Here is a 14214-nt window from a genome sequence, read left to right as displayed (position 1 = left end):
CCAGCTAGGCGGCAACCAGCTGCTGCCTGGGAGACTGGCCAGGGCGGGGCGGGATGGGCACAGCCCCCGAAACCCCCCAGCATAAGTCTGCAGAGCGTGGGAGCAGGCAGCGGCTGGAGGGTCGGTTTCAGGTTTTCATGCTGTGTCAACAGGCGCTTTGGTTAATGCTGAGCAGATGGGGCAGGGGGTGACCAGCTCCCTGGGGACAGCTTTGCCAGTGCAGAACCAGGCTCCTGTCCTGTGGACGATACAGCGTGTGTGCCTCTGCCGGAGAATATACCCACACCGCTGTCTACACAAGACAGTACTGCTAGGACACAGATGGACAGGTGTACATAGGCTCCTGTCTACCCTGGGACAGCAATCCCAAGCCTGGCCACAGCCCCCAGTCTGTGTCTCCAGGGCATTATGCCCAGCTTGGGGATCCCTGCATCTTATCCCCCATCTATGCCCCTTGTGGGAGACACCAGGCACACAAAGATTTATTTCAAAAACAATAATTTATAAAAGGTCATCTGGTCCTGTGCTTCTGGCAGGTTTCCAGTCTCCCAGGGGCATGAGAACCAATGCTCTTTCCACCAAGATACTGGGACAAGCAGGGGGGCAGGGCAGAGGGGACTTGGGGAAATGGAGGTCAGAGGTCTTTAACCTCTCGTGTTGTGGAGCAGGCAGGGTAGGACAGCAGCATTTCTGTGGCCAGGCCAGCCAAGCCCAGGAGCAGGAACTGAGTGCCAAAGTCAAGACCCTGAGAGGGCACTGGCACCTCAACTCCAAGGTGCAGGCAGGATGTTGGGACATGGGCGGACTCTGGGCTGGGAACCAAAGACAGAGCAGAAGCTTTAGTTAGGCACCGGAGGATGTCCCAGACGCACCTTCCCAAAGGGAACCAGCCAGGTGTGGTGGTACAGGTCTGTAATCCCAGCACTCCAGAGACCAAGGCAGGAGGACAGCTCTGAGTTCAAGGCCAGACTGAACTACATGCTAAGCCTGGACTACATAGTGAGACTCTCTCAAATGAACACAACACAACCAAACCAAACCAAAGGAGACCCAGAGGTATGGGATGGCACTCTTGACAGGTCTCTGGGGCTGCCAAAGTCAAATGCTGTGTCAGGTATGGCTGAGCCAGGTGGCCCAAGGCCACTGGCCTACCTGCCCAAATAACTTCATGCTGCTGGTCATGTCTGTACTCCAGGGAAGGGGAAGGGGTTTGGTCCCAGTGGCAGGGGGTCATGGCTGAAGACAGAATCACTGGAGGAGCAGGTACTGCTGGCATCCCCACCAGAAGGGGAGTAGGGTCCAAAGGTCAGGCGGAGGTCAAGGTACTGCAGGGAAAAGAGCTGATCAGTCCCGGAGCCAGCCCAGTGAGATGCTCCAGTCCATACAGCCAGGTGCCAGGAGGCCTGGGAGATCTGGCAGAGGGAGGTCGTGGGACAGGATGGGAGCAGTACCTCCTCGGAGACAGCCAGCAGGACTTTGTCCAGTGCTTCCACCAGCTGCTTGAAAGTGGGCCTCTGAGAGGGCGCCGCATGCCAGCACTCACGCATCAGACCGTACCTGGCAGAGGTGGGAGGGGGTGGTCAGAGGAGCCTCAGGCCCTGGGGTGGGGGAGGTTACTAGGTCCTAGGGGATGAAGAGGCATAGAGTTAGCTCAGTGGCACAAGCCTGGTAAGTATGGGGTTGTGAGTTTAATCCCTGGTACCCAAAAAGAGGGGGGAGGCTAGGGATATGGCTCAGTGGCACAGTGCCTGCCTGGCAAGCATGTAGTCCTGAGTTTGATTCCAGTATCCCAAAAAAGAAAAAAAAAAATGGGAGAGAGAGAGATAGGTGAGTCCACTGGCGGGAGGACACAGGAGCCCCAGGCTAGGACTCCTCACTGGCCAGAGAGGGAAGAGGAGATAGCAGAAGCCCTGAGTCAGTGCTGCCCATAAGCCAGTGTCAGGGCAGGGGGCAAAGACTGCAAATGGGGAAGGGCGGGACAATGCCTCACAGTTCCGGGGGGCAGGTGGGGGGCCGATCCATCCGATGCCCTTCCCGCAACAGTGAGAACAGCTCTTCCACAGGGATGCCAGGATATGGGGAGCCCCCGAGTGTGAAGATCTCCCAGAGCAGGATCCCAAATGACCACCTGGAGGCAGGACCACAGCTCAGAAGGGCCCAGCTTCCCTCCTAGCTCTTGGAGGCTGGGACAGGGGACACTGCAGCATAATCTACTACAGGGGGACGGGGAGGACAGAGATTGGAGTCTGACCCCACTCAGGCCTGATGTGACGAGGCCCTTTTCCTTTCATAGCTTAGTCTGGGTTTGACAGGATAATAGACAATTTCCCCCCTGGTTTCTTGAGAGGGTCTTGCTGTGTAGTTTAGGCTGGCCTTGAACTCATGGTGATCCTCCTGCTTTAGCCTCCCAAGTGCTGGCATTACAGGCGCACACCACCATGCCTAGTAAGAACAGACATTCTTGTTCTGATAGTCTCAACTCTTCTCTGGGACCTGACCTACAGGCCATGTTTCTACAGGCTCATTTGTGTTTCTTCATTGAATCCCCTGTAACTCTGAAAGAACACTTGACTGCAGATGTTGGATCTTGGCAAGTGCCTTGCCCTTTCTGTGGGGTAGGACAGTGACTGCTGGCAGGCGTGCCAGACCTGTGCTTCCAGGACTCACACATCACTCTGGTGTGTGTACACGCGATCAAACAAGGCCTCTGGTGCCATCCACTTAACCGGCAGGCGGCCCTGGCAGGGAGAAGAAGGGCATTGTGTTGAGTTGCATGGGTTTTGCTCCCCACCCCATCCCCACAGCTCGGCCCAGCCTTTCTCACGTTGCTGGTTTTCTTGTAGTAATCAATGTGGTGGACACCACGGGCCAGCCCGAAGTCAGCAATCTTCATGACATTATCCTCAGTCACCAGCACATTGCGGGCAGCCAGGTCCCGGTGGATGCACTGGAGGCAGGCCGGGCAGGAGACAGGAAGCCGATTTAGGTTTATGAGCCCCCACAGCTGGTAGCTGTGCCCACACCATTCCACAGTAAGCCTGGGTGCTGGGCTCATCCACCACTTTACAGGTAAAGAGAAAGTCAAGATTCAGGAAAGGAAAACTCGTGGCATCTAACTTCAAGAGCCCACAGCCTGTTTGCAGCAGAGCTCCCCTCCCCTGCCTGTGGGCTGGGGATCAGTGAGGAATGAATGCAGACCCGCAGGGCTGGCTGCATCAGGATTGGGGGGGGGGGTGTCCTGTAGTAGGACTAGTCCTGTAGATAGACTAGTGAAAGACAGGAAAAAGAAAAGTTGGGGCCAGTTCAGGCCCCCAGCATGAGAGTGTGGAGATGGAGGAGTTAGGAGTCCACACCTTCCGTGACTCCAGATACTGCATGCCTCGGGCCACCTGGTAGGCACAGGAGACCAGAGCGGGGAAGGACAGGGGCCCCTCGCTGCTCCGTGGCCCATCAGGGCTGAGGTCAGGGCCTGGAGGACGCCGGGCACGAAGGAACTCCCGCAGGTTGCCCTTGGCAGCACACTCCACGATCACATACAGGGGCCCTAGGTGGGAGGCCGGGGCGGAGGCCAGGGAGGCTGTTGAGGCTATGGCCCACACCCCAACTACCCCACGGCCGACCTGGCCCCTGCCCCACCTTCCTGGGTGCAGACACCCAGCAGGTTGATGATATTCTTGTGTCGGCCAATGAGCTTCATCACTTCCATCTCAGAGACCAGGTCTGCTAAGTCCTTGTCAGAGGCATTGTCTGTAAAGGCAACAGCGGGGTTGAGGAAGCTGCCTGAGGCAGGAAAGGCTGCAGGACTGGGCACAGGTCACAGAGCATGGGACCAGGCTGTGTAGCCTTAAAATGTTTCTGAACCTCTCTGAAACTCAGGGTTGAGTTGAACAAAACAGAACAATAGATCACACCCTACTTCCTATAGCAGTGGCAAGAATACCAGATTAAGGGTCTGAAAGACGTAAGCCTTTTAGAGTGCGCACCCAGGAAATGAGGGCAATGGGGAAGCTCTCTGAGCAGGAAGGAAGCTGCATCTGGAGAGGCTGGCGCTAGTCCCCCATCAGGGTGAGCTCCTAGGGGCAGGAAGCAGGCTGGCGCCCTGGAGGGTCAGACCTGGACCTGGTGTCCATCTGGCCTGGGAATTCAGGGAGCCGCTGGCAAGGCACAGCTGGAAGAAGCTGGCAAGAAGGCTGCTCTGGCTTCTCTCAAGGAGTCTGAGGATCAGAGACTGGGCCCCCAGGGTTGACCTGTGGCCCTGGGCAATGACATAACACTTCCCTCATTCACACACCAGTATCATAAAGCATATTTCTCAATCCCTGCCTCCCAGAAAATGCCAGGTGGCCCCAGCTGTGCAGATAGGAGGGAGAGAGAGCATGGTTTGAGCCATTCTTGCAGAGGGGGCTCGGGGACTTCAGCAAAAGGCTCCAATGGGCAGCCTCCAAGCGTTCTGCAGAACACAGGGCTGCTGCTTGTGTTCTGGGGCTTTCACCTAGAAGGCTCTTCTGTGCCTAGGACAGATCTAGAAATGATCCAAGGGGACTGAGGTTGTGTTTAGGGGGAACCACAGGGTGGTTAGCCTATGAGGCTAACAAGGAGGCTGAGGCTGACTGGCATAGGCAATAGCTAAAGGGGGAAACTAGGCTCCAGCCACCCCAAATCTTCATAGTCACTGGCATGTCCCATGAACCACAGGGTAAGATGTAGGGGCTAGTATTTACCCCATGTGACAAAAGGAAAGTCAGGCTCAGGAGTGACTTGGCAAGGTCAGCAGCAGAGACAGATCACAAGCCCAAAGTGACATGCTGTAGCCTCTCCCAGCCCCCACTGCTCAGATAACTGGAGCCCCTTCTGTGAGCCCCAGTGCCTCAGTGCCACCCCCCACCAGGAGACCACACACACCTTTGAGCATCTTGACAGCCACGGTGCTTGTCTGGTCAGGTTGGGCAGGATCCATGCCGACAGCCTCTGCCCGCACCACCTGCCCAAAGCAGCCCTCACCTAGGGGCTTCCCGAGCACCAGCCTGCGAAGAAGGAGGCCTACACTTCAGACCTCTGGGGTTCACTGCCCAGCTGGCATCTTCACTCTCTTTCTGCTCAGTGTACCTGTCCCGGGGGAACTCCCACAGTGGGTCCAGAGGTAGGTCAAGATTCACGAGACCAGCAAGCAAGGGGGGGCCACTGGAGGAGAGCCGGACACCTCGAACCAGGGATGAGCTTGACTTGCCAGAGGAGCCGGACTCCAGGGAGAACTGCAAAGTGAAGGACTTGGCTCTGCCTGTGGGGGTCAGGCTGAGAGCCTTATGGGGGGTGGGTGTGGGAGACGGGGTGGGTACCTGTCGGCCCAAAGGGAAGCGGGACAACTTTTGCACAGTGGCGGGCTGGCGGGAATGCTGGCTGTGGAGTGCCTGCCCACGATACAGCCCGGCCAGCAGCAGCAGCACAGCCAAAGCCAGGGAGCCCGACGAATACAGAATGATGTCTGTATACCTAACCTCGGACGCTGCTGCTGTCCTGGTGGGGTCTTCCTCTGCCCTCACAGATAGGACACACACAATCAAGAAAAACACTGGTCAGTGGTCAGACCTGCTAGGCCCTGCCCCACCGCAGGTCCTCACAGTTGCCAACACACACAGTGACACACACCAAGAAACCTGCGAGTGTAAGCAGCAGCCCACGTGCCTGTGCCCCACAGCAGCGGTGGCAAAACTATGGCACTGCGTGTCCTTTGTTTTTCTTTTAAAACAAAAGATGTTAATGTATAAGCTGCTTTTTCTAAACTACAACCTCAGTATTGAGCTTTAATTGCAGTTTAATTACTTTGCAATAAATAAGTGGATTTTGGAAAGCTTTTGTAAATAAGGAGGGGAAAAGAGGTTGAAGGGAGGAGAGAAGGAGAAAAAGAAGCAATATGCATTGCATACAAGAACAAATTCCCTGGGGCTGGGGATTTAGCTCAGCGGCATAAGCACCTGCCTTGCAAGCAGGCAGTCGTGAGTTCGATCCCTGGTACCAATAAAAAGAAAAAAGACAAAAAAAAAAAAAAAAGAACAAATTCCCTATAATGCATGTGATCACTGCGCATATCTAATATGTACCAACAAAAAAAAGAAAAGAAACAAAAGGGGGTTTGGGGTTGTAGTTTGGGCACTTGTCTCTAAAAGGTTTGCCATCAGTGCGCTAGAAGGTCACACATGATCACACACAGAAGCAAACACATAAATCCCACCTAGGGGTGCAGCTCAGTGGTACACGTGTCTGGCACACATGAGGCTCCAGGTTTAATCCCAGTACCACAAATATATGCAATTGCAAATCCACACACCACTTCCAGACCCCACAGGCCAGGAGGACAGGCCGCAGCCCACTGCCAAGCCACAGTGAAATCCTGCAGCCTCTCCTGCCTCTCAGGGGCTCACCTGGCAGCACCGTGAGCCAGGCTGACTGGTAGGAGAGGCCAATGGAGTTGCCTGCCAGGCAGGTGTACTCGCCTGCGTCCTCGGCTGACACATTCCGTAGGTACAGGACTTCCACCTCGGAGCTATTGATGTCTGCTGTCTAGGGACAAGGCAGGCACTCAGGTGATATCAGGGCCTGTTGCTGTAGAATGGCCAAAGGGCGGCTGGGGACCTTCCCACCCAGCCAGTTTGGAGATGGGAATGGTACCTTTAGGACCTGGACGTAGGGGAAGCCATCGGCACCGAAGCTGCTGCCATTGATGACGATGTGCTTCAGCCATTGGATGTGGGGCTGGGCATCGCTGTACACCTTGCACAGTAGCTCCACATCGCTGCCTGCCACAGCTGTGGTGTTGGCTGGAAGCCCCGCCTGCAGGATGGGCCGGTGCGGGGACCGCTCTGGGGGCCAGGCCAGGCCGTCAACCCTCACCAGTGGTACCCACAGAAGCGTCCTGTTTCCTTGCCTCCAGTCATCCCCCACCTTAAGGGAGGGACCCTCTGGATCTACAGCTCAGACTACATCCATCTCTTGCTTACCCTGCTTAACTCTCTGTGGCTGTCCACTGGCTTTTGGTCCAAGACAACTTCTCAGCTAATACTAATACTCAAGAGGGGAGTCTCCATCTCCTAATGCCCCACATAAATGCTGCATCCCAGCAATGCACCTCCTTACAGATGCACTGCATTCTTCATGTTCAGGGCCTCAACTCAGCCTGGCCCTCTGATTGTATGCTTTGTTCACCTTTCTTCTATGAGACTCGGGTCCTCCAGGTCCACGTCCCCTGTGCTTCCCTCTGACCCACATGATCACTCTGAGTTACTCAATTCATCTAAAACCAAGTCCTCTTTAGACACCCTCCCTCCCACAGGCTGAACTGAGCCCAAGACAGGTCAGTCCCCCCCTCCACCATCACCCCTGCCCCTGCCCATCCGCTCACCCAGCACATCCAGTAAATAGCTGTAACGGATGCTGCCCAAAGGGTTCTCCACAAGGCAGGTGTACGTGCCACGATCCGAGGGTACCACACTTTCCATCACCAGGCTCCAGTGCTGGTGGCGCAGCTGAGGGTGGAAGGGATATCCCTATGGGCCCTCCAACCCATGTCTACCCAGGAAAGTGGGGCAGGAGGAGACTAGATCCTGCCCACAGAATTCTCACACTACCGAGGCCTCTAGGGGTCATTCCAAGGCCAGGGATCTCAGGCCAAGAAAAGTGCCTTGAGCCCTACTTTTGAGTCTTAGCTCTATCTCTCTGTACTTGTGCCATCTCAGGCCAGTATCTGCCTTCTCATGCTAGCATGGAATTGACCCTGTAGGGTCTTATCCTGAGAATGAAGTGCTGAAGCTTATCGATACCTACTAGTTAATGATACCTTCTACTTTACAAATGAAATTGCTGAGCTGGATGTAGTGGTGCAAGGCTGTAATCCCAGCACTAGGGAGGCTGAGGCAAGTAGATCATTGCGAGTTTGAGACCAGCCTGGGCTACAAAGAGAGCTCAAGGCCAGCTTGAATGCGTAATCTCAAAAAGACAAAAAAAAAAAAAAAAAAAAAAAGCCTTGCTAAGACCAAGAGGTTAAAAATCACTCGCCAGGGTAGCAGTGTGGGAACTTGTCAGGCTGGCCTCAAAATCACTATCATCCTGCCTCAGTCTCCCTCAAGCTGGGATTATAGGAATAGTGCCACTACGCCTGGTTTGCAGAGTGGGGTAGGCTACTGAATCCTAGCTGCCCAGATCTACAGTCCAGGACTGAAGGGCCCCACAATTGTCAGCCTCATTAGATTTTACACATATGAAAGGGCCAGGTGGGGCAATGTAAAAGGGCTGGCAGACAATCTCTGAAGGCAAGACTCACTCGAATGCCCCCAATGCGATTCTCCCCATGGAAAGCGTGTCCATCTTTGAGCCAGTGGATGGTGGGCATGGGGTTGCCTGCAGCTGGACAGCGGAACTTAACGGTGTTCCCAGCAGGTACTGCATGCAATTTTTTCTCCATACGCTGGGGATGTGTCCAGTAAGGTGCTGGAAGGGGAGGAAGTATTATTTAGTGCCCCCAAAATGACCACCAGGTCCCACACAAATCTCTTCAGTGGGGACGTGAGTCTTTAGCAACTCAGACCAACCTTGCTGGAGGTAAATATGCCCATTTGAGGAGCCTCTGTTGACCTTGGGGTCTTCATCATCATTGCTTGGAGTCAAGGAATCTACATTAGGGACAGAGGGAGTTCCAAGAAGGGGTAGTCTCTCCTTGGCATCCCTTCACCCTAAGCCATCCCCTCTTACCATCTGCAACCAAGGTGAGATTGTGTAGGACAATCATGGAGCTGCGTGCCAGACAGAGGTAGTGGCCAGCATCCTCCGGCAGGAAGGCAGCAATCTCTAGCCGGCCCCTCCAGCTCCGTACCCGGCCAGCAGGTGCCAGGCGGCTACCCTCCTTGTACCAGTGGCCACCACGCTCACCCAGCCCACAGCACAGCCGCACAGGCTGTCCAAGGGCAATGGTCAACTCCTGCTCTTGTTGCTCTAGGCTGGGGGCCAGGCAGGGCTCTATGGGTAGACAGCAGAAGTTAGTGAGCCCCTCAGTTCCATCTGAGAGCCCCCTGCACCCAACAACATGCTGCACGAGCACTTCAACACAGGCTTGCACAAGCTGCTGTCCCTCTGACAACATAACCACATGCCAATGCACAGGGCTAAAGTCACAACTTCTGGGGCAGGTCACACACATGGTACTTGGCACACATGCTAGACATATCACTGCTCAAGACACACACACACATGCACACAGGGCACATGCTATAGGTGTTATGCACAGGACACACGTCCTACTTCTGGGATATATCACACTCATAGTGCACATACCACACGTGCTGCCTGGCCCTCCACGCACACACCCAATGCACAACACATACACACCACACACACTCAGCCAAGAGGCTCACCACCAACTCTGCAGCCCAGCTTGGAGCCCTGCACTCTGCAAGCCCAGTCTTCTCTTGTAGACAGAGATAGGTAGATGTTGGCTGGGAGCCAGATAATGAATCTCTGCTCGAGCCCTGCCCGCTGCCACCTTCTCAGGGGCCAGGACCAGGATCCTCTCCAGCTCTGCTTAGCTAGCAGCCCCATGCTGGTGTCCACACAGCCCACCCCGCCACCCTCTCCCACCGCAGAGGCCATACCCAGGTCCATTTCCTCAGAGGCCTCAAAGGACAAGGCTGGAGCCCCATGTGGCCCTAGCAGGACCCCCAATAAAGCCAACAGCAGCCGCATCTCCTTCCTGCTCGTCTCAGGGACTCAGGCTGGAATTCCCACTGACTGTCCTCCTAAAATAGGGAGGAAAAAGAGCTCACACTACTCATGTCTCCATTGGCGCTCTTCTCTGATTTTGTAGATGAGGAAACTGAGGCAGGAAGTGGTCAGCAGGCTCATCCAACCCCCTACCCAGGCTGCAGCAGGATGGACATTGGGTTTATCTGTGCTGTTGCCAGAGCCCAAGGCCTCCCCACAGGAGGTTCTGCAGGGGGCCGAGGTTGGGCTTCCTCCTCTCCTTGGGTCCTGCTGAGACCCTGGCATGAGTTCACACAAAGCAGTTTTGGGATTCTTTCCTTGGAAGGAGGCAGGGATGGCAACACAGCCTCTCCTCGCTCTCAGCACACATCATTTAGTTTTTGCTGAATAAATGAATTTATTGCTGAAGAATGGGGGGGTATATGAAATATAATACAAGCCAAACCTCAGCATCTGGATGCTATCTAAGCTGACCTCCACTCTTTATGACATTACTGTCATTTCCACATTCAGCTTGGGATCCCTCCAGTGGCTGAGTGCTCATAACTAACAGGGTAGTACATTCCAGGTCAAGCAGGACATTCTCCCTCACTCTAAACCAGCAATGCATCCCAAAGACACTACTGCCTTTTGGGTCAGAGTGCCACCTAAAGCAAAGTTTTTTTTTTTTTTTTTTTTTTAATGGGTTTGTTTGTTTCTTTTCGTTTTCTTTTGTTTTTTGAGATAGAGTCTCCTATGCAGTTCAGACTATGTAGCCCAAACCAGGCTAGAATCTACAACTATTCTCTTGTCTCTGCCCCATGAGTGCTGGAATCACAGGCATGTGCTTTTACTCCTGGCAATGTGTGTGTGTGTGTGTGTGTGTGTGTGTGTGTGTGTGTGTGTGTGTGTTTTCAGTGCTGGTGGATTGAATCCAGGGCTTAGCAAATATTAGGCAAGCGCTTTGTCACTGAACTACATTGCAATCCATTTTAAATTTTTTATTTTGAAACAGCGTCTTTCTAATTTGTCCAGGCCAGCAACAAACTTGATTCTCCTGCCTCAGCCTCCTGAATAGCTGGTATTACAGTTGCATATCACACTCGGTTACTAGGATTTTGTTTGGTTTTGTTTTGTGGCCACCCTAGGAAGGAACCTAGGGCCTTGCATATGCCAGGCAAGTGGTCTACCATTGAGCTACACCTCCAGTCTTATTTTATAAAGAATGTAGATTCTGCTAGAGTGGTGGTACACACCTGTAATCCTAGCACTTGGGATGCTGAGGCAGGATGATTGCTGTGAGTTCAGGGCCAGCCTGGGCTACAAAAGTGAGTTTGAGGCTGGCCTCAACTGTACAGTAAAACCCTGTTTCAAAACAAGTGAAGGAAAAAATAAAGTCTATTCTAAGTGTCAGACTGCCAAATTCAAATCCTAACTCTTACCAACTTGCAAGTCCCTGTCTCTGTCCTGCTCTGGGTTACTATCCTTACAGGACTGCTTCGAGGACAAAACAACAAAGTATCTGGCTGCATGCAATGTTAGAACAATGTTTCCCCCACTACTTTCCCAAAGGCTATCAATCTGTGGCTGCCCCAGGCCAGTCATCCCAGGTCTGTAACCATTCCTGTCCGGTATTATATACACACCTAATCCTCCTGTTACCCTTTTCCAAATGTCTCTGTGCTCCGAATGGGGCAGTCAGAACTGAGTCTCAGTTTAAGCAGGAGAATAAGTGACACAGATAGGACCAGGGTCCTACTGACTGCTTACTTACTACCCAGGGCCATACGATAGCCAAGAGGGACAAGTGTCTTTGAATCAGAGCATGATTCTGTTTGGTTTGTTGTTTTGTTTTTTGAGACAAGAGTCTTGTGAGTCTTGCTATGCAGTTCAGCCCTTTAACTGGAATCAATCCTTTGCCTCAGCCTCCAGAGTGCTGGGATCACAGGTGCGTGCCACCACACCCAGTGAGAGCAGGATTCTTATTCCTTTTTTTTTTTTTTTTTTTTTTTTTTTTTTTGTCTTTTTCATTTTTATCGGTACCAGGGATCGAACCCACGACTGCCTGCTTGCAAGGCAGGCGCTTATGCCGCTGAGCTAAATCCCCAGCCCGAGAGCAGGATTCTTAAAAGGTGTGTTCCATACTCTACCAAACTGGGAACCTCTTCCAGTAAGTCATTACACTCCTCTTTTCAGCTGCTGCCACCACACTTTCAGTCCATCCTGCCTTCTCAGTGAGAGTTGATCCTGCCTCCTACCCCTACCCAGGTCGGGATTATCTCTTGTTTGGAGAGTTGTCAAATTTCCCTTAGGCTTTTCAGTTTCCACCTTAAGTAGGGCTTTAAAAAATCTGCAGTGTCACCTCCTCCACCACAGTTTACAAGGCCATAGGGCTAAACGTGTCCAGCAGGATCCAGTCCACACTGTTTTCCCTGCACCCTGGGCCTCCCTCACCATCCCTCCCCGACGGTCACACTGTCTCTTCAGCCTCCCCAGCAGCTTTAAAAACCGTGCCCGTTTGCTCTCTTGCATATTCCTCTGTGCTTCTCTTTCTCTCCTTCATCTTCCTAGCTCTGATACCAAGACTCAGCCCAGCCCAGCCCCAGCTTCGTTGTCTCCTCTGAAACACCCTCTAGCACACTGTGCTAAGCACAGAGGGTAACTCTCGCCCCGTAGCTCCGGCTAGGAGTGGAGGAGGAAGGGCCCATGGATTCATTCCCAACCCCAGGTTGCCCTGATCTGATAACCTAGGAGTCCTTAGGGGGTCCTAGGGCCAGATCCTGGAGTCTGACAGTTCTGGGTCCCCAGCCTCCCGCGCTCCCGCGCTTGAGGACCCTGCGCAAGTGACTGAACTTCTAGGAACGTCAGCGTCCCCTTATCTAAGACCCGCGCGCAGACGATCATTGCTCAAGGACCAGTGCGCTCTTCCCCTGCCTTTACCAGGTCACCCTCCTGGGGAGGCGCGAGGCAGCGGGTCTCCCATGCGGAGCAGCGGAGACAGCTGGCCCGCTCCTGCCCTGGTGGGCAATAAGTAACCAGCTCCGCGGCCAGGGTGCTCTTTGGACGCAGCGGGACAAAAGGCCCTGTGTGCACTGCAGGTTACTGATTTACCGCCCCTCCGCCTTCGCATCCCCGCTGAGCGGACGCCCAGGTGCCCCGTGCTGGGCGGGGGCTGCCCTCCGGAGCCACGCCGCCGCTCGCCCCCTGGCGGCGGGCCCCGGCTCAGCCAGAGCCTGCGTGGCGTCCCTCTGGGGACAGAGTCCCGGACTCACCTGGCTCCTCGGCAATCTCGCTCCTAGCTCTGGCTGCCGCGATCCCGGTCCCAGCGGGGTCTGCAGCCCCGGAGCTCCTCGGCCCCAGTGGGAGTCAGGAATGCACCCGCCAAGGCGGCGTGGCCGCCAGGCCCCGCCCTCCTCGGGCCCGCCCCGCCCCGCCTGGACCAGCTCTATCTGGGGAGGAGGGCTCTGGGCCACCCAGTCCCCGCCCCGCCCCAGCCCAGCTCCCAAACCCGCCGGCTCCCGAATCCGGCCGTGCTCCGTGACCGACTAGGTCATTCGGTGTTGGGACCCTGCACAGTTTACTATGCGACCTTTCAGTTTCGCCTCTTTCGCCCCTCTATGGGCCCTGACCAGGCTCCCAAATTCTAGTCCGCTGCCTGCTTTCTTCCTTGCGGTTCACCATTCTGGGAATGAGACGTTGGCCCAGTCTGCCTCCCCTGTCTTCTGTGCAGTCTCTGTAGCGGCGGCTACGAGAACTCTTTTTCATTTATTTCCTGAGCAACCTTCAGAGTGATATTTAAAATACAAATTGGTAGCCCATGCCTGGAATCACAGCAGTTGGGAAACTGAGGTAAGAGGATCTCCGAAAGTTTGAGGCCAGCCTAAATTACATGGCAAGATCTTGTCTCACCGCCACCCCCAAATCGGACTGTATCAACCACCTCTTTATTTGTTGTTTCATTTGTTCTCATAGCTCTTTATAAAGATAAATTTATTTATGGAGACAAGGTCTCGCTATGTAGTTCAGGCCACTAACTCACATTCTCCTGCCTCAGCCTCCAGAGTGCTGGGATTACAGGCCTGCACCACTGTGCCTGGCTTAATCCAGGTAGACTTTGATCATGACATGGTCCCCATTCACATCTGCAGATGCAGCCTCCGTTCACTTCTGCTGCCACCCACCAGTCTCTGTTTGTGGGTGGCCTTTCCTCTTAATATTAGGTGTCAGCTCATTTGCTCTGGGAAGCCCTCCGCACTTCCTCTGGATGCCTTCTTCCTTGTGAGGATACAGAAAGCTGCAGAGTGAAGTGGTCCCCTGTGCAGACTGCAGGGCTGGGCTGCTGGGCTCAGACTTCAGCACCGCCACACATACCCTTGGCAGAGGACTCCATTTGTCTTCATGTTCTCAATGGTAAAAAGGGCACACGCTAGTACTGTTCTCAAGTTCCTGCAAAAAGCAGGGTTCACATGTTATTATGTGATTACAGTG

General features: G+C 54.1%; 1 protein-coding gene across 4 annotated transcripts; it reads right to left on the bottom strand.

The window, feature by feature from the left end:
• Positions 1 to 481: 481 nt before the first annotated feature.
• Positions 482 to 13138, bottom strand: Fgfr4 (fibroblast growth factor receptor 4). Of its 4 annotated transcripts, XM_063230841.1 has the most exons (18): positions 12999 to 13138; positions 9639 to 9782; positions 8743 to 9006; positions 8583 to 8663; positions 8315 to 8481; positions 7397 to 7520; positions 6667 to 6857; positions 6420 to 6558; positions 5337 to 5530; positions 5107 to 5252; positions 4903 to 5024; positions 3637 to 3747; positions 3354 to 3544; positions 2825 to 2947; positions 2668 to 2738; positions 1991 to 2128; positions 1452 to 1557; positions 482 to 1325 (listed from the first exon to the last, which is right to left on the bottom strand). In XM_063230841.1, exons 2-18 carry the CDS (start codon positions 9727 to 9729, stop codon positions 1179 to 1181), a joined length of 2406 nt encoding a protein of 801 aa, XP_063086911.1. In that variant the 5' UTR covers positions 9730 to 9782; positions 12999 to 13138; the 3' UTR covers positions 482 to 1178. The 4 variants fall into 4 exon arrangements, with proteins under 4 accessions (XP_063086911.1, XP_023422247.1, XP_063086910.1 ...); XM_023566479.2 differs by lacking the exons at positions 9639 to 9782; positions 12999 to 13138 and having other exon boundaries at positions 482 to 812; positions 1153 to 1325; positions 8743 to 9613; XM_063230840.1 differs by lacking the exons at positions 9639 to 9782; positions 12999 to 13138 and having other exon boundaries at positions 5107 to 5240; positions 8743 to 9615.
• Positions 13139 to 14214: the final 1076 nt, after the last annotated feature.

This window comes from Cavia porcellus, unplaced genomic scaffold (genome assembly GCF_034190915.1).
Source record: "Cavia porcellus strain 051 isolate PalLab524CR breed Dunkin Hartley unplaced genomic scaffold, mCavPor4.1 scaffold_19, whole genome shotgun sequence".
In the NCBI taxonomy this organism is placed as follows: domain Eukaryota; kingdom Metazoa; phylum Chordata; class Mammalia; order Rodentia; family Caviidae; genus Cavia; species Cavia porcellus.
Note: the sequence above shows the minus strand (reverse complement) of the source record. Positions and strands in the feature narration are given on the sequence as shown.

What these genes read in the sequence shown, in the direction of transcription:
- Fgfr4 (XM_023566479.2), bottom strand. Translation starts at nt 9,187, where the DNA reads ATGTGTGTGACCTGCCCCAGAAGTTGTGACTTTAGCCCTGTGCATTGG. An exon ending in GCTTCCCTTTGGGCCGACAG is followed by an intron (nt 5,253 to 5,336) that starts GTACCCACCCCG and finishes TTCACTTTGCAG; the next exon opens with TTCTCCCTGGAGTCCGGCTC. An exon ending in CCCACCTGCCCCCCGGAACT is followed by an intron (nt 1,558 to 1,990) that starts GTGAGGCATTGT and finishes CACCTCTGCCAG; the next exon opens with GTACGGTCTGATGCGTGAGT.